The sequence below is a fragment of the Miniopterus schreibersii genome (assembly GCF_964146895.1).
Source record: "Miniopterus schreibersii genome assembly, chromosome: 18".
NCBI lineage: Eukaryota > Metazoa > Chordata > Mammalia > Chiroptera > Miniopteridae > Miniopterus > Miniopterus schreibersii.
In genome coordinates, this window is record NC_138121.1 from 31,209,343 (window position 1) to 31,230,343 (window position 21,001).

At 54.8% G+C, this 21,001-nt stretch overlaps 1 protein-coding gene across 4 annotated transcripts; it reads left to right on the forward strand.

Moving 5' to 3' along the window:
* The first annotated feature begins 3,929 nt into the window (after positions 1 to 3,929).
* MAG (myelin associated glycoprotein) lies at positions 3,930 to 18,415 on the forward strand. 4 transcript variants are annotated; one of them, XM_081119531.1, is made up of 12 exons: positions 3,937 to 3,983; positions 5,757 to 5,816; positions 6,285 to 6,352; positions 6,514 to 6,882; positions 8,027 to 8,323; positions 8,404 to 8,661; positions 9,824 to 10,084; positions 14,226 to 14,513; positions 14,849 to 14,945; positions 15,703 to 15,802; positions 16,062 to 16,100; positions 16,762 to 17,275. In XM_081119531.1, the coding sequence occupies exons 3-11, from the start codon at positions 6,307 to 6,309 to the stop codon at positions 16,086 to 16,088; spliced, it is 1,743 nt and encodes a 580-aa protein (XP_080975657.1). In that variant the 5' UTR covers positions 3,937 to 3,983; positions 5,757 to 5,816; positions 6,285 to 6,306; the 3' UTR covers positions 16,089 to 16,100; positions 16,762 to 17,275. The 4 variants fall into 4 exon arrangements, with proteins under 4 accessions (XP_080975656.1, XP_080975658.1, XP_080975657.1 ...); XM_081119530.1 differs by lacking the exon at positions 16,062 to 16,100 and having other exon boundaries at positions 3,930 to 3,983; positions 16,762 to 18,415; XM_081119532.1 differs by lacking the exons at positions 15,703 to 15,802; positions 16,062 to 16,100 and having other exon boundaries at positions 3,930 to 3,983; positions 16,762 to 18,339.
* The last annotated feature ends 2,586 nt before the right edge of the window (positions 18,416 to 21,001 follow it).

The window sequence follows — 21,001 nt, forward strand, 5'->3', positions numbered from 1 at the left end:
TGGTTTTGCTCAGTGGTTAGAGCATTGGCCCGTGGACTGAAGGGTTGGGGGTTTGAGTCCTGTACCTCGGTTGCAGGCTCGATCTGTCCTTGGTCAGGGTGGGTGTGGGAGACAACCAATTGATGTGTCTCTCTCACATCGATATTCCTCTCTCTCTCTCTCTCTCTTTCTCTCCCCCCCTTCCCCTCTCTCTGAAAAGAAATGGAAAAAATATCCTCTAGTGAGGATTAAAAATTCCCAGTTTCAGTTTCTAATATGTTAAGCAACTACACATATAACCCACTTAAAGTGAAAATTATTTGGAGTCCTCAATACTTTTTCAGAACCACTGGCCTTCTAGACAGATGCAGTAAATGAGTGAGGTGTGGGTTTGTTTCATAGGAGCATATTAGGTTGTAATCTCAATAAGGACACACTTTGCACATGAGACACATAGAGAATACTGTTTGCATCCACCAGGAATTAAGGTCGCTCCCATTTTAGAAAACGATATCCCTCTCAATTTATCTGGTTTCCCTACTTGTGATAGAAATAGAGGTGCATGTCACTATCTTCTTAGCCCATAAGAAAACGTCAGCAGTAGTGTGATGATAAAGGGCCATGGCCGTTTGGCTTCAATGTTGTGTATGAACAGGAAGTGGGGAGGCCTGGATCCCATCTAAAGAGGGCTCCCGGTGATGGCTGCCATGCTCGGAGGCAGGCCAAACATGGCTAGAGCTTCTTTCCAAGAGAAGGTGGCAGTCCTTATTTTTATGTGAAATTTCCTGATTTTTAAAATGTTGGCAACTGATTAAAGGAATTTGATTTTTTAAAATCAACACTCTGTAAGCAAAACTAAGCCCAACTTTGGAGTTCAGTTAGCCTGGTAACCCACAAACTTCTGCCTTCTGCCTTGGAAGCCACGACTTCGAGAGAGGATTCTGAAAGGGGACTGAGGGGTGGGGACAGAGGCGCAAGCTGGAGAGCCTGGCCTCCTACTGGCTGGGGGATGGAGCAGGCGGGTCTACAGGCTCTGAAACTCCGCCTCCTCACGTGTAAAAGGACAGAAGTGGCTCTACAGTTCTCAGCTGATTGGGCTGTGGAGATGCTCAGCAAGGAATGAGTGTGAAATGGTTTTGGAAACTGTCAGATGCCTCATCCATGTAAAGCATCAGTATTGATGGGAAAGGAGAGGACTCTCAGACCCCCTCAATAAATGCATGGGAGGTGGGAAACCTGGAATTACTAAATACATTTAATAACATTGAGGACTCTTTGCCATCTTAGCAGGTTCTCCAGGTGGCCTGGAGATGAGAGGCAGAGGTACTCAGGCGTCAGCGTGCACCAGAGTCTCCCGGAGGGCCTGTGGAAATGCTGATTGCCAGAGCTCCTGAGCGACAGGTCTGGGATGGGGCCTGAACTTGCATTTCTAACAAGCTCCCAGGTGATACTGATGCTGCTGGCCTGGGGACCACACTTTGAGGACTCCCGGTACAAAGCTGCCACCTCTGGCTGAGGGCAGCCCATGCCTCTTGGTTGGACCAAGCCCCAGCTCCCACTCAAGAGAGCTTTAAGCAGGTGGCCTGAGTTTTGCTTGGCCTGCACAGCATGTTAGATAAAATTGGGCTAACACCTAAAAAAGCAAGGTATTTCACATAAAAATCTGAACTGCTGCCCAGCCGGCGTGGCTCAGCAGTTGAGCATCCACCTAGGATCCAGGAGATGGCGGTTCCATTCCCGGTCAGGGCACATGCCCGGGTTGCGGGCTCCATCCCCAGTAGGGGGCATGCAGGAGGCAGCCGATCAATGGCTCTCTCATTATTAATGTTTTTTTCTCTCTCCTTCTTCCTTCCTCTCTCTGAATCAATACAGGTATATATTGTTTAAAAATCTGAACTGCTGATGTTATGGGTTGAACTGTGTCCCCTTCCTTCAAATTTGTAAGTTGAAGCTTTAAATCCCAGTCCCTCAGATTGTGACCTCATTTGGAGAGGGGGTCTTTAGGGAGATAGTCAAGTTAAAATGAGGTCATTAGGGTGGGTCCCAATCCAATAGGACTGGTGTCCTTATAAAAGGGGTAATTTGGACAGAGACCCTCACACCAGAAGGCCTGGGGAACGTGGAGGTGGCCAGCGACGAGCGAAGGGGAGAGGCCTGCAGGAAAGGAGCAGTTACTTTCCCCACAGCCTCAGAAGGAACCAATGCCAACATCGACTTCAGACCTACCCTCCAGCACTGTGATATAATAAACTGTTTTTAAGCCATTCGTTTTGTGGTGCTTTGTCCAGTAGCCCCAGCAAACTAACACCTGCCTGTGTGGAAGGACGGCATGGCCTGGCAGAGCTGGTAGCTGGGTGTGAGTGGCAGTGCTCCCCTTTAGACTGGCACATGCTCTCCAGCCCCCCAGTCCTCCTGCCACCTGGACACCGGAGTTTTCAGATTTCGGTGATAGGTGCCAGTGCTGTCTATGGGGCTTGCTCACCTGTGGGACAGCCTTCAGGTCACACCCAGAAAGATGTACCCCCAAAACGGCACAGGCGCATGAACCCAAGGGGCTGGTGCTGACACCGAAGGCTGTAACATGTGAGTACCCCAGGGTCTCTGTGTCCTCCCCCAAAGCCCAGGCACTAGGCCCCTCTCTTCTCAGGGACCCAGGCGTTCAAGCCCCACCCCACTCTCAATGGGCCTTTGTCCCTGACTGGGAAAGGCACGGGCAGAGTCTGACCTCATGAAGCCTGAGGTGGGGATGGGACTTTCCCTGCCCCCTCCATCCAGCCTCCTCCAACTCCTCAATTCCCAGTCTGAGGGATTTCCCACCCCTCAGCCCCCCACCCACCCAGGTTCTCCCCTAGGGGAAAGGACACTGCCCCCCCCCCCCCCCAGAAGATGCCCCAGCGTGACCGTGACCGAGCAGCTCATGGTCAAACCACTACTAACTACACTTAATGAAACCCCGGCCAGCTCCCGCCACCACTTTGCAAAGATCATGACCAATGGGAGGGTCTGGGGTGGCAGGGGGATATGGCGGAATCTGCCCACAGAGGGTCCCCACCCAGCTCAGAGTCAGCACAGCCCTCACCGAGCACCCTCTGGGCACAGGCTCTGTTCTAGGAGACACGGGGTGAATGAGACGGAGAGACAGACAGATGGAAACGCTGCCCTGGGGAAGCTCCTGGCTGGAGGGGAAGGAGCTCGCCTGCAGTGCAAGTGAGCAGAGGGGCTGAGGGCCGCGGGGTGAGAAGCGGGCAGCGGCGGGCAGCGGGGCCCTGGCAGAGCTCTGGCCCCGGTGAGAGGGTGCCCGGGCCCTGGAAAGACGCATTCCTGCTCCGCTGGGCATTTAGGAAGCGTGGCGGCTCCGGGGGCGGTTCTACAAGCCGGCCAAGTCCCTGTCCTCCTGGAGGTCATGTTTGCATGAGAGGAGACAGTCATACCTAAGTCATTTCTGATGACAAGAAGAGCCTAGAAGAAAATAGACCAGGATGCAGGTCCCAAATGTGACCCAGAGAAGTGACTGTAATGGAGGGAGGAGGTGACAGCGAAGCCTAGAATGGTAGGGTCCTGTCCCCTCTCCCGCCCACACCTGCCTCTGTTGCCTTTCGTGACCAGGCTATACCTGTCGTTGCCACCAAGGTTCCCTGGCCGCTGAGGACAACGCCTTCTGTCTCTCAGTCTGAGACGTTCAGAGATATTAGAACGCCCTCCCAGGGACTCCGAACGAGGGTGCACAGCGATGGAGGAGGGGGAACGAGTGAGGCAGCCCCCCATCCCCTCCAGGAAGGAGCTAGTAGAACCCAGGCATCAGGCTGCCCAGTCCAGCAGTGGTGACAAGGGCCCCTTTGTGCCCCCCTCCCCCGGGGGACAGGGAGGAGCTGGGCCCTGGAGGCAGGCGGCCCCTGGCACCCGGGGGGAGGGGAGGGGCCGGCAAGTGGGGGCCTAGACCCTGGGAGGCCAGGGGACTGTGAGCAGGGGTGAGGAGCAGAGGGTGCAGACACAGGAGCATCCTGGTGAGTATGCAGCAGCCGAGAGGGGCCGGGGACAGGGTGGGAGCAGAGGGCCAGGGTGAGAAGGTAGAGCAGGGGCACCCAAAGTATAGTACGTGCAAGATGAGGATGGTCGCTGTGAACCGCCACTCATTACGATGGGGAGGGTGTTCCTTAGGACTTTGGAATGAGGGGGGACCATGGCAGGACAGTGACAGGGCTTTGGGAAGGAACTGCAGAGAGAGAGAACTAAGGGCCTCCTCGGCACCCCTCCTGGTGGAGGTTCTGCAGGAACGTGCCCTGGGGCTTCCAAGTTTGGGGCAGATGTGGTGGAAAGGGCCCGGGGCTGGGTGAAGAGCTGACTAATGCCCAGGTGATTAGACACCTGCATCCTGCCCTCTGGGAGGGGGTGGGGCAGTGGGCTTTGAGTGAGCAAGTTCCTGCACCTGCCGAGCACAACAAGGGGTGTGTGTGTGTGTGTGTGTGTGTGTGTGTACCTCCCCTGGGTGGGTCTTAATTTGCATCAGTGCTTGTCAAACTCTTTTTCATTACACCCCACTAAGGAAACATTTCAGACCCGTTTTTCCTAAATCTCAGCCCCCGTATGAATCTCACTGCTGCAGATATGCTGTGCGTGTGTTTATGTACTGCAGCCTGGAGAGGGTCACGATCAGTCATAGCTAAGACTTTCCCGGCTGCCACCCCAACCACCAGGGTTCACCCCCATTAAGAGTGCCTGGTCTATATGATTTTTTCACATGTCTGCTCAGGCCCTGTGTCTGTCTCCTGAACCTTCCCGTCACAGGCGTGAGGGTGGCATCTGCCCGGTGTCCGCCAGCATGTGCCTGGGCAGGTCTGTCCTGGCTACACCTCGGTGTGAGTGTGCAGGTCCTTGTGTCTTCAGGAGCATGGTGTGCAGGCCTGGATGCTGTGCCATGTCAGCGTAGGTGTGAGGGGAGCAGAGGGAGGGTGGTGCAGGTGTGCTTACCAGCTGTGTGTGCCGGCACATTCTGCGGGCACAGGGGGCGCAGCACCTGTTCGTGTTGCAGGATCCTTACGGGTGTCCGCATGAGCCTCTACTGCACAAGCCTGCTCCTCTGGCTGGGTCTAGATCTATCAGATTTCAAGGCAGCATTTGCATGTGTCTGGCTGTGTGTGCGTCTGTGTCCGTGGGAAGAGGGTGCTGAAGGCTGGGAAAGGCAGTCGCTTGGAAACCCTGGCTCCAACCCCGAGGGGACCCACAGAGCGGCCGGGTGCCAAGGTCTCCCTACCTCCCAACCCTGGGTCTTTCTTGGCCCCATGTAGAGCCCAGCCAGGAGTGTGAGACTCTCCTCTCACCCCACCTACTCCAGGAGTCCCCCAAGATGTAGCACCCTCCCCCTGAGGGAACAGGGCTCTTTTGTGCTGGGCACTGGCCTCTGCTGAGGGTGGGGACAGCAGGGGCCGTCTGTGGGGTGGGAGCGGGCGGCAGGAATTCACACGGCATGTTGGGAATGCTGATGCTGTGAAACCCGGTCATTGATGGCACTGGGTCCCTGCCTACCACCCCCAGGCCGCACCCCACTCACCACACCCCTCTCCCCCCACGATGCTCGGTCACCCCCTTTCCTTCCCCACAGTTCTCCACGGCAGTTTTGGGGGGGGGGGGCTATGTAGAGTAGCTCCCAGGCTGTGTGGGAGGGTCCCGAGCATCCATGGGCAGCCTCACAATAGGCAGCAACTCATGGCAGATGCTGAAAGAGAGGGACGGGGGTGCTCAGGCCCTGACCCCTTGCACCTGTCTGACTCTTGTTCCAGGTTGGCTGGCTGACATCTTCAAGTGGGACCAAAAGACATTCTCAACTCAGGGAGACTGAGGTGAGGGGCAGGGTACCTTCCTCCTGGCTCCCCCTCTTCCTGCTGCTGGTCCAGCCTTGGCTCTCTCATTACTTCCTGGGGATCCCCAGGGGCACAGTGATGATGAAGATCATTGTCAGCATCTCACTACCATGTAGAGACAGGACAGTTGGGTGGTTAAGTCTGCAGACCCGGGGCCAGGTAGATAGGGCTTGTCCTAGTTGATACTTACCAGCTGTGTGGCATGGACACGTTACCTAACCTCTCTGGACTTCCATTGTAAAATGAGGATAATAATTGCGCCTTCCTCAAAGGGAACAGATGAATTAATTGAGCCAAGTAAAGCCCTGAGGACGGGTGCCTGATCAATGCCACATAAATGTTTGTCATTACAAATATTAAGAGCAGCGCCTATGTCTGAAAAAGCCCCCTCCTGAGATCCCCTTTCACTTCCCCTAACCCTTAACTTAACCCCTCTCCCTCCTCCAGCTGTCGTCACTCGCTGTACAAAATGATATTCCTCACAGCACTGCCCCTGTTCTGGATTATGATCGCAGGTAATGGCTGGAGAAGGGGGGCTGGGGATCCTGGAGCCTCGGCCCCAAGTGGGCTGGGGTTATTTCTGTGGGCCCCTGGATCCCTCAGGAAGGGGACGGGAGTGGGGGAGGTGGTTCAGTGAGAACGCATCCCTTGGCTCAGCTGTCCTACTCACCCACAGCCTCTCGAGGGGGTCACTGGGGAGCCTGGATGCCCTCATCCATCTCTGCCTTCGAGGGCACATGCGTCTCCATCCCCTGCCGCTTTGACTTCCCTGACGAGCTGCGGCCTGCCGTTGTACATGGCGTCTGGTACTTCAATAGCCCCTACCCGAAAAACTACCCCCCAGTGGTCTTCAAGTCCCGCACCCAAGTCGTCCACGAGAGCTTCCAGGGCCGCAGCCGCCTCCTGGGGGACCTGGGCCTGCGCAACTGCACCCTGCTGCTCAGCAACCTCAGCCCCGAGCTGGGCGGCAAGTACTACTTCCGCGGGGACTTAGGGGGCTACAACCAGTACACCTTCTCCGAGCACAGCGTCCTGGACATCATCAGTGAGTTCCCCGCGGGCTGCAGGACAGTGGGGCAGGGGCACCCCCGGGGCAGCAGGGGGGCAGAGGAAGTCCTCCCAGCACAGGTCCAGGGACTTGTTTGTTAGGCTGGGAGGTGCAGAGCCCGGCGCCCACAGGGACCGGGTAGATGACAGAAATGAGCAAAGCGGGCCCAAGCAGTGTTGCCACCCCCAGAGGGAAAGGAGTGCTCTTACTCTTCTGGAAACATCTGGGGAAAGGCAGTGGGCCTCGGGGTTAGGGGTAAGGCCTTTTGATTGCTGCATTTGCTGGGCAACTGTGTGCAAGTTACTGAACTTCTCTGAGCCTTGGTTTCCTCTTCTTCAATGGGGATAAGAGCAGCACTTAAAGCTCAGTGAGCGAATGGATGTCAAGTGCTCAGCGGCACCAGCACTGCTAACTGGTGCTGGGAGAATGCAGGGCCGTGGCAGGCAGGCTGATTTAAAAAGAAACCGGAATGGTGTATTTTCCTGTGGTCTCCTAATTCCTAAACATTTGCTGCAGGCTCAGATATATATTTTTTAAATTCCTAAATTTAGGCCAAATAAAATGCATCTCTGGGCCAAATTTGACCATCGGAGTAGGGCCCGCTGCTTGATTTGGGGCATTCCTACTGCCTAGTTTCTGAGAAGCCCCACTGCCTGGAGCTCTTAGATTCACGCCCCCTATCAGCATCGAGTCTAGAAGAGGAGCCAGGTTTCAGCCCTGATGGAGAAAGAGACTCCTCCCACCACACACACACACACACACACACACACACACACACACACACACACACACGAGGCAGTCAACCAAATCGATCATGGGGGAGGGGCAGGTTCCTTAAGGAATATGTTGTAGTGTCAGGACACGGGTGATGAAGCCCGAGTGACAGGCTTACCAGCTGTGGCCTCAGTTTCCTCAACAGCAGGATGAGGATAGTAATATTACCCACCTGCCAGTGTGGCTGGGAGGACCGGCTAGTTCAACACTGGACCGTACTCAGGCCAGTATATTGTTATTTTCATTACAATTTCTCCTGTGCTTGGACCTGCACGGGGCTTCTATGTCCAAGGGGAGGGGACCAGGTACCAGGACTGGAGCTGGTCAAGGTGGGGACGCCTGCTTCCTCAATACTCCTCCCACGCAGACACCCCCAACATCGTGGTCCCCGTGGAGGTGGTGGCAGGCACGGAAGTGGAGGTCAGCTGCATGGTGCCTGACAACTGCCCAGAGCTGCGCCCGGAGCTGAGCTGGCTGGGCCACGACGGGCTGGGGGAGCCAGCTGTGCTGGGCCGGCTGCGTGAGGACGAGGGGACATGGGTGCAGGTGTCGCTGCTACACTTCGTGCCCACTAGGGAGGCCAACGGCCATCGGCTGGGCTGCCAGGCTGCCTTCCCCAACACCAGCCTGCAGTTCGAGGGCTATGCCAGTCTGGACGTCAAGTGTGAGCCTGGGGGCGGTCCTGGGGGCGGGGGTGGGGCACACGGCACCTGCCCGCTGACCCCACTGTGTCGCCGGCCTCAGATCCCCCTGTGATTGTGGAGATGAACTCCTCGGTGGAGGCCATCGAGGGCTCCCACGTCAGCCTGCTCTGTGGGGCTGACAGCAACCCACTGCCGCTGCTGGCCTGGCTGCGGGATGGCACGGTGCTGCGGGAGGCCGTGGCCGAGAGCCTGTTCCTGGAGCTGGACGAGGTGACCCCCGGGGAGGATGGCGTCTACACCTGCCTGGCAGAGAACGCCTATGGCCAGGACAACCGCACTGTGGGGCTCAGCGTCATGTGTGAGTGGCCTGCCTGGGCGCACACTCGCCTGGCACTGGCCCTGCGGTGGAGGGATGAGGGAAAGGGACCTGGCCCAGGGTGGGGCTGGGCTGGCCAGGGTGGGTCAGGATCAGAACCACGGCTGAGGGGAGGGTGGAGAGGAGGGTTGTGGGTCAAGGCATTCACTCCTTCATTTTCTGCACAAATATCTAGTGAACACCTACTCTGCACCACTCTAATCTCTAGGACAGGAGCAGAAGACAGGTGCGCCCCTGTCACACAAGAAAGCTGATTATATTCAGTTTCCTGGGCAGCCCTGACTGATCTAGGAGTAGATCAGGGCCTGGCCTTAGAAAGCTGCATTTTAAAACGAGTCCCATTGCAGTTGTAATGGGAGGGTTGGGGGAACCCTAGGTCTCACCCAGCCTTTTGTGTGCACCTGTAAGTTATGGGGCCCCGGAGGAAGGGGCTAGTCAGACAGCATTCTTAGCTAGGAACCCAGGAGAGGTCATTCATTCATTTATTCATTCACAAATACTTATTGAGGCAAAATGCCAGGGCTGGGGGTAATAATAATGACAGCTCCAGCCAACATTTACTCAGCAGTTTCTGACTGCTTTACACAAATGCTCTTCCCCCAGGCATCCCAGAGGCTGGCTCCTCCCACCTCCTCTACTCTCACTGTAGCCTTCCATCACCATCCTAGTCAAAACAGTAACTATCCTGATTCCCATCCCTCCCTTTACTTTTCTCCAAAGCGCTTATCCCCAATTTGCCAAGGATATATTTTATTTGCTTACATAGCATCTACCCACATGGGCAGGATCTTCATCTACTTCGTTCCAGCTAGAACAGTGCCTGTCACTTAAGTTCTCGGTCACCCCTGTGAAGTTGGGACTATTTTTAAACCCATTTCCCAGATAAGAACAAATGAGGTCCAGAAGAGGTTAAGACATGGGTCCACCCACAGCTGGAAGGAGCAGGGTCTGGATTCACACACAGGCATTCTGGCTGCAGAGCCCCTGTTCTTATGAAAGGGACAGGCAGGCCTGGGGTTACCCGAGCCATCCTGAAGTGGTGTACTTGGATTGAGGTGTCTGGGGTTACATTTGGGGGTGGGAGTTGGCTGGCAGAGGGGGTACCTCCTGGCTTCTGACCATCGTCCCCTGTTCTGCCCCCCAGATGCACCCTGGAAGCCGACAGTGAACGGGACAGTGGTGGCTGTGGAGGGGGAGACTGTCTCCATCTTGTGCTCCACACAGAGCAACCCGGATCCTATCCTCACCATCTTCAAAGAGAAGCAGATCCTGGCCACAGTCATCTATGAGAGTGAGCTGCAGCTGGAGCTGCCTGCTGTCACACCTGAGGATGACGGGGAGTACTGGTGTGTGGCCGAGAACCAGTATGGCCAGAGAGGCACCGCCTTTAACCTATCCGTGGAGTGTGAGTACGCCCCCTCACTTCCCTTCCCTCACTGAGAGTGGTGACACTTGTCTCCCCTCCACCTGAGGTGGATGGCTCACTAGGGGACATCTGGGTAGCTGGAGGCACCCACGGATCCCAACCAAGGGTCAGCTCTGCTCCAGCAGGTGAGGATGGGGAAGGAAGGGAAGCGTAATCCACAGCAAGGAAATGCAAGTCCCACCTGAGAACACTGTGTCTCCACATCCTGGAGTGTGCTTTTAACCAGGGCGATTCTGGATCCTGTGGCCACTGCCCCTTTGCATTAACTAAAATAATAACAACGACATCCAACCCTGTGGCACATCACTATGTACCGGGCATTGTTGGAAGCTCTGTACGGGGACCCACTCATTTCATCCTTATGACATCCCTATGAGGCAGGGTTACTGTCCTTAGTTTCTAGAGAAGGAAGCTGAGGCCCAGAGACATGCAGCTGCTCAAGGTCACACAGCTAGAAAATTTTAAGCAGAATGTTAAGATTCAAGTCTAGGAGGTCTGGTCCCACTCTTCAGTACTGCCCAAAGTTGACTTCATCCTGTGTTACTACATCAGCACACAGTCAGTGGTCTAGTAGTTGTTACGTGCAAAGGGCTGTGTGGCTCTGTGGGAGGTGAGGGAGAGGCCCACGAGGACACCAAGCTTAGTGACAGATATATAGCCAGAGGGACGAGATAGAAGCACATAAAAAGCTAACAGCCTTGGAAATGAAACTCCTTTTTCTACTGCCAGCTAGCGCCTCTCCAGGCATCCTCTCTATGGACAGCACCACCAGCACCCGGACACCCACCCTGGTCACCATCCTGGGTTGTAGCTCCCAAGTCACAGTTCTGACTCCCCATCCTCCAGCCACTCCTTCTGGACTGTCACCTCAATACTTCCATTTCTCTTGCTCCCTCCTCAGCTCTGATCTCACCTGTGGCACTAGTCTCCAAACTCCACTACTCCCAGACTCAATTGCTTTACTATAACAGTCCCCACCACACGAGCTTGCCAGAAGGTACTGAGCACGGTCCATACTCAATATTTTGTATTTATGGTGATAATCAGTACACGGTAGCTATAGATTATTCTGGAGTGCCATCTTGCAGGGCAGTGCCATGGCCATCCACTCCTTCGCTAACCTTTTATCTTTGGCCACGTTTCCTCTGGTCTCTTGTCACTCACAGCATCCAATGTGATCAGTGCGTATGGGCTGTGTGGTACTCTCTCTTCCCCATGTGCGCCCTCCTGAGCCCAGCTTCCCTCTTCCACTCTCCCCTTTTCCCTGTCACACCCCACACCAGTAGCTCTTAAATTTAAGAGTCAGAACCCTCTGAGAATCTGATAGCAGCCCCTGAACATACACCATCTCTCCTACATTGTCAGTCATGGAACCCCCTGCCTAGTAAGAGTGGTTGCAGCAAATGGTCATTAAGGGCTGACTCTGGGTCATGATCACATTCTCTACAGATGTTGTTCTGCCCCCTTCTGGGGCCCTGTGAAGCAGGTGTGTGTTATCATTAATCCTTAACTAAGTAGAAAGGAAGGTCAGAATTCCCCCATGGCCGTGTGGCTAGGAAGGTTGGTCAGAGCCAGGATTCTTCTGGACTCCTATCTGCCCCAGCTGTTAAACCTCTGGCAGCTTCACCTCCCCCACAGGCCTTAGAACCCAAGGACTCAATCTGGCTTCTCTGAAAAACAAACAGATTTGAAATATAAAGCCTTCAATCCACTGGAGTAGAGGAGCAGCTATGAGGCTATGGCATTTCTGTCACCCCCGCCCCACCTGCTAAGCTCCTGAAGCTTCTCCATGGCCTTCATCTCAGTGCTTTCCCTCTGGGAGTGCAGCCTCAGCTCCGCTCTGTCCCTACAGTCTATGTCCCCTAGCACCTGGCTTTAGTTCTCACTGACAATGGTGGATATTCCTGGAGCAGGGACCCCTGTCTTACCTGCCCACCCCAGAGCCTGGCATGGTGTGGGCACTGCAGGAGGCTCTCACCCTTACAGAGTGCTTGCAACATGCAAGCGCTGAGTCTGAACTTCTTGCATGTATTGCCCTATTTCATTGTGATTGGGGGAGGGGACTGTTGTTCTTCACCCCAAACCAGTTTAAGAGAAGGAAACAGAAGTGTTACTGGTGTTGAGTACCGGACATAGCTGAACCAACCTGGGTCAATCTGCTAGCTCTCTCTGTGTCTTGCTGCACAAGTGACTTCACCTTGGCTGAGCCTAAATTATTTCCTCTGAAAAACGAGTGTGATAACAGTACCTTACTCCAAAGATGGGTGTGAAGACTAAGGAAATTCTGGTGAGGGCCCACAGCGCCTGGCGCTTCCCACGTGGCTCAGGTGCCCTCATCATTTCCCAACCATCTTTCTTTCGGACTCGGGGCTGGATGCCTGCCCTGCGTCTGAGCCAAGGCTTTGCTCACATGCTCCCTCTGCTGGAATGATTCTATTTTTCTAACCGGTCCTCGGGTGGATGCTAATTTAAGCCTCGACAGCGCACTCATGTGCCTATCTTCCGAATTCCTGTAGCCCCTGGTGAGTTTAGGAACACTGCCCCTGTTTGCACAGATGAGAACTCCATTTTGGAGGCCCAAGGAAGCTGAGGGCCTGATCGGGGCCACCAGCCAGCAGATGGCCACTTGAGGTTTGTCGGGTGTCAATTGGGGTGTCATAGGTCTCCCAAGCTTCCTGCAAAGCTTCGAAAATGCTGAGCACATGCAGGCAGGGTGCTGGCGTTCCCCAGCATGTAGGGCAGACATTGTCACCGGAGCACCAGCAGTGCCCGGTCTTCAACAAAAGGGTTTTTAAAAAATTTAATTGCTGTCAGTTTGGGTTTGTCGTTATTGATTTACTCTGTGGTGTGTTAATTAGTTAACACCACAGCGAGCATGGTGTATGTCTGCTGGAACAGAATTGGGGTATATAACTTTTAATTTACTAGACTTAGATACATGTACACATTGAGGTTCTGGTTAGAATGATCTCTATTATGAATATACCCGGTCACGTGATTCCCTGGCCCATCACTGTCACCTACATATTCTCTTTTGTTGGAAATTGAAAATAAGTGGGGTTGGTGAGCTGGCGAGGGTCTGTTCCCCGTGTGTATGTGGGTTTTGGTCAGAACTGAGAAGCAGAACTCAGACTAGAGTGAGCAGAGGGGAGTGCTGGCCTCTCCAGGAGGGAAAGAAAATATAGCTTTAAAAAGCAGCATGCAAAGTTCGATTATAATTTATATTTTGGGAAATGAAAGAAAATCATCATCCCTGTACCACTTTAAAAAATACAAATGGCAACAAAGCAAAGTTCAACGGAATGACCTTGGGTGGAGGGTGGTGCTTGGTTCTAGTGGCACTGGGGAGTCCCGGGAGGGAGGGAGGGTCAGATGCAAGGGGGTTCTGGGGAGTCAACAGGGCCACCTGCAGGACGGCCTGAAAGGCGAGCGGGCAGAATTCGAAAGCTTGCTCCATAAACCTTCCCAGAGCTCTGCTGCACGAAAGGCACGTTTTAATTGTGGGCAACAGAGTGGAGACAGGATGAGAGCCTGTCTTGATGGAAAAGAGAGACAAGCAGTATCAATATATAGCACGGGTAGGCATGAGTGCTGGGCAGGAAACTTAGCGGGGCAGGAGTGACGTTAGTGAAGCGAGGTGGCAGGAGGAGAGAGTGTGTGAGTGAGAAGAACCTTCATGGAGCGAGGGAGCGAGTTGGGAAGGTACCTTCAGGGCGTGTTCCAGGCTGGGGGAGAAACACAAATACCTGGCTGGGAAAAAGCTCCGTAAACTTGAGAAACAGCAAGGAGGCCAGTGTGACTGGGGAGGAATGAGTCTTTCAGGGTAGGGGAAGGAGATAGAGTGTGGCTCAGTCCCACAGGGTCCCGCAAACCAAGGCAAAGAAGTTGGATTTTATCCTCAGTGACACAGAGCGACTGGAGAATAGGTTTGAGCAGGGAGCCCCAGGATGTGATTTGTGTTTTACAAGGTGAACAAACTTAGAGAGGGTATAAAGGGATCGAGCGAAGGAGAGACTGCAGCTCACCTCTATTGCAGCTGAACCCTGCTCTTGGCCCTCAGCGGAGAAGGCCTGGCTACTGTTTGTCTCCAGCCCACTCAGTCTTGGTTTTGCCCCTGCAGTTGCCCCAGTGATCCTTCTGGAGTCCCACTGCGCGGCGGCCCGGGACACGGTGCAGTGCCTGTGCGTGGTGAAGTCCAACCCAGAGCCCTCTGTGGCCTTCGAGCTGCCCTCGCGCAACGTGACCGTGAATGAGACGGAGCGGGAGTTCGTGTACTCGGAGCGCAGTGGCCTCCTGCTCACGAGCATTCTCACACTTCGGGGACAGGCCCAGGCCCCACCTCGGGTCATCTGCACCTCCCGCAACCTCTATGGCACCAAGAGCCTGGAGCTGCCCTTCCAGGGAGCCCGTGAGTGGTGTGGCCTGGGGCTGGGAGCCACAGGAACAGAGGGGGCTCCTCTGGGATCCAGGCTCCTCTCCCCAAGGCTGCCTGACCATCAGTCACCGAGCATGGGCTGGGCTACGCAGGCTGGTCAAATGGTACAGAGGCCCTCTGGGCAGGAAGGGGAGGCTGCCCTGAGTTTGCCAGACTGCACTAGACCCTCCCCAGGCCCTCAGTGCAAGGATGTGCCAGCTGTGCAGATATTTGCACTATCACTAATGCCCCAGGCCATCTCCTAAGAAACCAGGCGACTTCACTCCCACCAGCAGCCCTGAGGGCACCTGGGTTTTCTCTGTCCTCAGACCGCCTGATGTGGGCCAAGATCGGGCCCGTGGGAGCTGTGGTCGCCTTTGCCATCCTAATTGCCATCGTCTGCTACATTACCCAGACACGCAGAAAGTGAGTGCCCCGCCAGGGCTGACCTGGGGTGGGGAGGCTCCAAAGGTGGGGAGGGGGGGCTGAAGGGCAGGCAAGGAAGGGCAGCCCTGTGTGTATGTGGGAGGGTGGACTCTGCTCTGAGAAGGCTCAGCTGGATGGAGAACAACTGGATGCAGTGCTAAGGTGAGCCCCTGTAGGTCAGCAGGTGCCAGGGCCTGGGCCAAGCACTTTCCACCAGTCTTTCCTGTCTCTCTGCTGTGCCCTCCTGCCCTCCAGGAGGTGGGGTGGGGATAGCCAACTGCCCCTGGCTTGCAGCTACAGCATCCGTCACAGTTGGTTCCAGGTGTGCCCATGCCTACGCACATCTGTGGCAACAAAAACGCCCCCCAGCCCCAAACCACACCCACCTGCCACACTGTGCTGCTATTTTTCTTCCTTGTGGCTCTCCTGAAAATGAATTAATCTCCCTGCTTCACATCTTGGCAGCAGGAGGGACAGATAGACCCAGAGCATAGGAACAGAACCGGAGAAGCCAAGCTGGGGTCTAGAAAAGTGGCAGAGACCAGGGGCTGGGTGGCTCCTCCTCAGCCACAAAGCAGGGAGGGATGGACAGAGGCTGGTCATTCGAAGAGCTCATCTCCTCCACTTAGAGAGATGGTTGGGGACAACTCTGGGGGCCCTTGGACCAAATTCCTAAGGCAGATGAGGGTACAGAAAGGGAGAGGGGAGGGAAGCCTGGGAGTCTCACTGGGGCTGCCACGTCTGTCCTGACCTGCAGAAAGAATGTGACAGAGAGCCCCAGCTTCTCGGCAGGGGACAACCCCCCAGTCCTGTTCAGCAGCGACTTCCGCATCTCTGGGGCACCTGAGAAGTATGAGGTGAGGGCCAGATCCCTGCGGCTCCAGGCTAGTTGGAGAACCTAAATGTCAGGGACACTGGGAGCCTGGGAGGGGCCTGGCCCAAGGGGCAGAAGGGAGGCCATGCCCCTCAGGAGGCTTGAAAAGGAGGGAGTGCAGAGGGCTGGCTTAGACCTGGGCTGGGAGGGGCGCCGAGGCTGAGCCTGTGAAGAGGGCTATGGGGCTCAGGCCCAGGGGAAGCCCGCATCTGGGTCTATGACCACATTTCCTTCTCTAATAGTCCAAAGAGGTCTCTACCCTGGAATGAGCACCCCAGGAGGTAGGTTGGGGGCGCGCTCAGTGTCCCCGCCTCTGGGCCCTCGGTGGGCCTTGGGGCTGTCATACATGTGTGTGCGTCCCTGTCAGAAGTCCAGGATTGTCCCTGGTTAAGTCTTCCCTGCCCAGCACTCCTGGCCTGTCTATTCTGTCCCACTGCTGCTCCCTTCTGTCTGTCCGTGGCCACTGTTCTATGTGTCTGTCCAAAGACTCGTGTGTATAGGTGGGTGGTGGGGGTGGGGGGTGGAAAGCCTGAAGGGGAAGCCAAAGTCACACCTGCAGGATCACCAAGATTGAGGGGTGACATGAACAAATCTTTGGAAAGGTGGGATCCGACCAGGTGGCTTTACTTTGGGAAAGTTTTATGGATTGAATTGTGTGCCCCCCAATTCCTATGTTGAAGCAGGCTTCCTGAGACATTGAATGTGTAGGCAGCTTTCAGGCTAAGCAATGAGGAGCGTGTGGCAAAGGGGGATCAGCATGGGCAAAGGCCCCAGAGTGGGACGTGGGGACTGTGGGGCTGACTGGGCTGGGGGTCCTTGAGAAAAGAGTTTCACACGGGGCTTTGGGACTCAACTCTGGAGCTGTGAGGTGCCAGCAACTCCAGCCTTTGCATCTGGAAAAGGTGGAACGGGACCCTTCTAATGGGTTGGTTCCCTTCGTAGAGTGAGAGGCGCCTAGGATCTGAGAGGAGGCTTCTGGGCCTTCGAGGGGAGCACCCAGAGCTGGACCTGAGCTTTTCTCACTCGGACCTGGGAAAACGACCCACCAAGGACAGCTACACCCTGACAGAGGAGCTGGCCGAGTATGCTGAAATCCGTGTCAAGTGAGGGAGCTGGGGACAGTCTACATGGCCACCACCCCCTCAGGACCCTTGCTGGCCCCCACTGGCTGCGGGCTCCCTTCCTCCCCAAAGTAGAGGGGCCTGAGGCAGGAAAGGGATGGGACAGGTGACAGTGAGGTCCTGGGGGCCTGGCCTCCCCGATCTTCCCAGCTGTCCCCGCCCTGCCACCACCGCACCCTCACAGTGTGGCTCCCCTCTAACCTCCTTTAACCTCATTGTCTGGAGGGGAGTTCCGTCTGTCCGTGTTATTTATTGCTATCCCCTGCCTGGTCTCCTCCCCGACACCTAGCCCCAGGGTCTGTGCTGAAGGGACATGAAATAAATGCCCCGAAGCCAAATGCCTGTCTAGGTCCTGATGATTTCTGACCTGTCCCTGCCGGAGCCTTGCATCCCCCCCTTACCCTCTGCTGGGCCTGTGTGTGGGCAAGGTCCGGGGATTCTAGCCCTGAGCCCAGGCCAACCACTATTCAGTTGCTCCCACTCGGAGCTGGGGCTGGCCCTGGCCCCGGCCCCCACATGCCTTATTTGACTTCTGGTTGATTTCACATAACAACCCTCATTCCTGCCTCTGCCACGGTCAGAGCGTCTAACAGTCCTGCGCTGGCACTTGACCACAGCTGTGACACTCTGCAAGAGAGGGTGGCTGCCCCTTCTTAAAGGGCACGGGCTCCCTGGTTGCCACAGTTCCCACCATTCCCTATTGTCCCACACCTGGCTGGCTTCACTCACTGACTGACATGCCCTCCTGTGCCCTGCAGGTCAGGGAGGACCCCAGGTCTTTTCATGAGCCTGTGTTGATTTGACTGCCATCCTTCATATTCATGCTGCATTGTGCAACTTCGGTCTTCAAACTTCAGTTCATTTGGTTCAAGAAACATTATTTAGGCACCAGCTGTGTGTTGAGGCTCAGGCTACCCTGGGAAGAGACCCCAGGACAACCCCGTGAGGATGGAAACACTGGCGCTAGGAGAAGCTAGGTGATTTTTCCAGGGTCCCAGAGCTAGGAAAGGGTGTGGCCAGGCTCTGGACCCAGATCTTCTTTTTCTATAATATCTGTTAAGAATTTAAGACCCTGAGCGGCACCCTCACAGGAGATTTACTAGACCCATTTTCCCTCCCTACTTCCCGGGGGCCCCGCTCTGTCGAGGTTGCACTTTGCAAAATTGTCAGCTGGCTGTGGACAGCCTGGGCCTGTGGACTCTTGAGGAGGTCTGGGCAGACTGGGGAGGAGACAGTTGTGTGGCTCCAGGGCTGGGCCATTTTCCCCTCGCACGCACGCCCGAACAGCACTACTGTTCTGTGCAGAGCCCTCCCTTCACACGGCTAATTAGTCTACACTGGAGACTAATACAAAATAATATTGAATGTAAACTGTGATTGAAAAATATAAAGTTCTTTTAAAAATAAATACATAAATAAATAAACAAGAAAAATAAAAAATACAAAGGGCCAGATCCTCTGGTATAAATGGTATTAATAACTAACAGTCGTTGAGCACTTACTTCGTGCCACATGATTCTACCTGATTCACATTCATTCATCTCCACCTACGTTCCGTGACAACTATGAAATGGTTCTCAGAGTGGGGTCCCTGCACCAGCAGCAACAGCATCACCAGGGCCCTTGTCTGGAAGGCAAATTCTTAGGCCCCGTACAAGACTGCAGGAATGAAAGACTCTGGAGTGGGCCCAGCACGCTGTTTTAATGAGGGCTCCAGGTGCTTGGAGGAGTGAGGCATAGAGAAGTTAAATCACTTCTTTGGGGTCCCCCAGCTGGTAACGGTGCATCTCTGATTTGAACCCAGAGCCCTGGCTCCTCAGTCCATGCCCTTACCACTGTGCTCCACTGCAGCTTTGGCGAGAAGCCCCAGGAACCCCAGGGCCCAAAGGTGCTAAGGGAGCAGTAAAAAGAGCTTCAGGGCTGCACAAGATTTGAGTGGTTCCTGAAGAAGGCAGATGTCCTCTGGTTTTCCAAGAAGGCGGGGGATACAAGAGGCCAAAGTTAAGGTCTAGAGGCAGAAATAATCAAACCAGGCTGGGTCGGAAGGTGACGGAAGGAGGCTGCTTTGCCCCTGTGCGGGGAAAGGAAGAGATGTGGTGGCAGCAGGCTGTGAGCAGTGGGGAGGGCCCCTGCCCTGCGGCCTGCCCAAGGCCTTCCTCGCAGGACTGGCAGTCTCGCAGGGAGAAAGACATCAGAGAAGTAACCTCACGCATAGTGCCCGGCTGCCACTTGGGACACCCGCTCCCAAGGTCAGTGCAAAGTGTGCTTTTAGAGCCCAGGATAGAAGTGTGCACTAGGGCCTCAGGGGTCAGGGGTCCCTGTAGAAGGAAAGTTCCCCGGGACCACCCTGCGAGAAGGTCTCGAGTGGGACCGTGTCTGGCCAAACTCCAGGAGCTGAACCGAGGCCAGGCGGTGTGAGATGAGGCAGAGAACAGTGGTGGCTTCAGGGCAGCCCCAGCGGAAATTTTGACCAGATTTCTTGCACACGCAGAGGCCCCGCCCTGACACACCTGTTCCCTGACAGCAGCCCCTGGCTCCAGCAGGTCTGGCCTGGTAGGAATGGCCCGAAGGACTTTGCCCCGAGGAGCGGAGCAGTGTCAATAATGAGGAACTCTGAGTAACCCTCTGCTGCCAGAAGTCCCACCCCAGCACCGCCCAGACAGCCAGGTGACTTGAGAGAGGGCTGGGAGCGACTTTCCCATTAATATTTATGTTCTCTTTAGTATGTATCAGAACAAAAGGAGACCAGCATACTAACCTGGTGATTCTTTTCTATAAAAGCTTAGGAAAAGGCTATGCTTCTTTAAAAAAAACCAATTGATTGAATTGACTTAAAGAAATGTATGAAATAAAAATAGTTCAGGTGGTTCATAGATAGGGCAGAAGTCCTGGAGGCCCTGGGTAAACCTCTAAACTCTGGGAGATGCCCGGCTGGGCGTGGCTCCGCGGTTGAGCGTCGACCTAGGATCCAGGTGATCGGGGTTCGATTCCTGGTCAGGGCACATGCCTGGGTTCTGGGCTTGATCAATAACTCTCTCATCATTGATGTTTCTATCTCTCTCTCTCCCTCTCCTTTCCTCTCTCTGAAATCAATAAAGATATATTAAAATAAAATAAAATAAACTCTAGGAGATAATGAAGTGTTCTGATACAAAGGCTAAAAGTCAGTGATGACACACAGGTGGGACTGGCATCCAAGTGTCACACAGCACCTAGCCCCTGGACCCTCCACCAGTCCCCCAACCCCAGAATTCCTCTGCTCTGTCAACATGTTTACTGAGTACCTACTGTGTGCCAGGCCCATGCTGGTCTCTAGGGACACCACAGTGACCAAGAAGAAACACTCTGACCTCAGGGAGCTGACATTCTGTGGAAGAGATGATAGGATAAACAAGGGCTGGACAGATAGAACAGAGTGTGCTGTGCAAGGCTGCCGTTTTCTGTGTTGTTGTATTTTTAAAATATATCTTTATTGATTTCAGAGACAGGAAGGGAGAGGGGGAAAGAGAGAGATAGAAACATCAATGATGAGTCATTGATCGGCTGCCTCCTGCACACCCCCTGCTGGGGATCGAGCCCAAAACCCAGGTATGTGTCCTGGCCGGAAATGGAACCTAAATCTCCTGGATCCTAGGTCAATGCTCAACTGCTGAGCCACACCGGCCCAGCCAAGGCTGCTGTTTTCGAAAGAGGCTGTTTGAGCGGAGACTGAAAGAAGTGAGGGAGGGAGTTCTGTCGATTTGTGGGGAATATAGGTCCAGGTAGAGCCAAGATCAGGTGCAAAGGCCTGCAGTGGGATGTACTTCTTACGTTCATGGATCAAGAAGGAAAGCGGCATGCCTGGAGCAAGGCGATGGTGTCCAAGGGGTTGTCCAAGGGAACCTGATCACAGAGGGCCTCGTAGGCCACTGTCCATACTCAGGCCTTCACTCCATGAGAATTGGGGAGCTGCTGGAGCATTATGGAGGGGCTTGGGCTTCAAAGGCCCCGCTGGCAGCTGTGTGGACAGTGGGCAAAGGTGATCAGCAGACACAGACAGAGGGCTTAGGAGGCCAGGCAGT

What these genes read in the sequence shown, in the direction of transcription:
- MAG (XM_081119530.1), top strand. Translation starts at nt 6,307, where the DNA reads ATGATATTCCTCACAGCACTGCCCCTGTTCTGGATTATGATCGCAG. An exon ending in GCTGCCCTTCCAGGGAGCCC is followed by an intron (nt 14,514 to 14,848) that starts GTGAGTGGTGTG and finishes CTCTGTCCTCAG; the next exon opens with ACCGCCTGATGTGGGCCAAG. An exon ending in ATTACCCAGACACGCAGAAA is followed by an intron (nt 14,946 to 15,702) that starts GTGAGTGCCCCG and finishes CCTGACCTGCAG; the next exon opens with AAAGAATGTGACAGAGAGCC.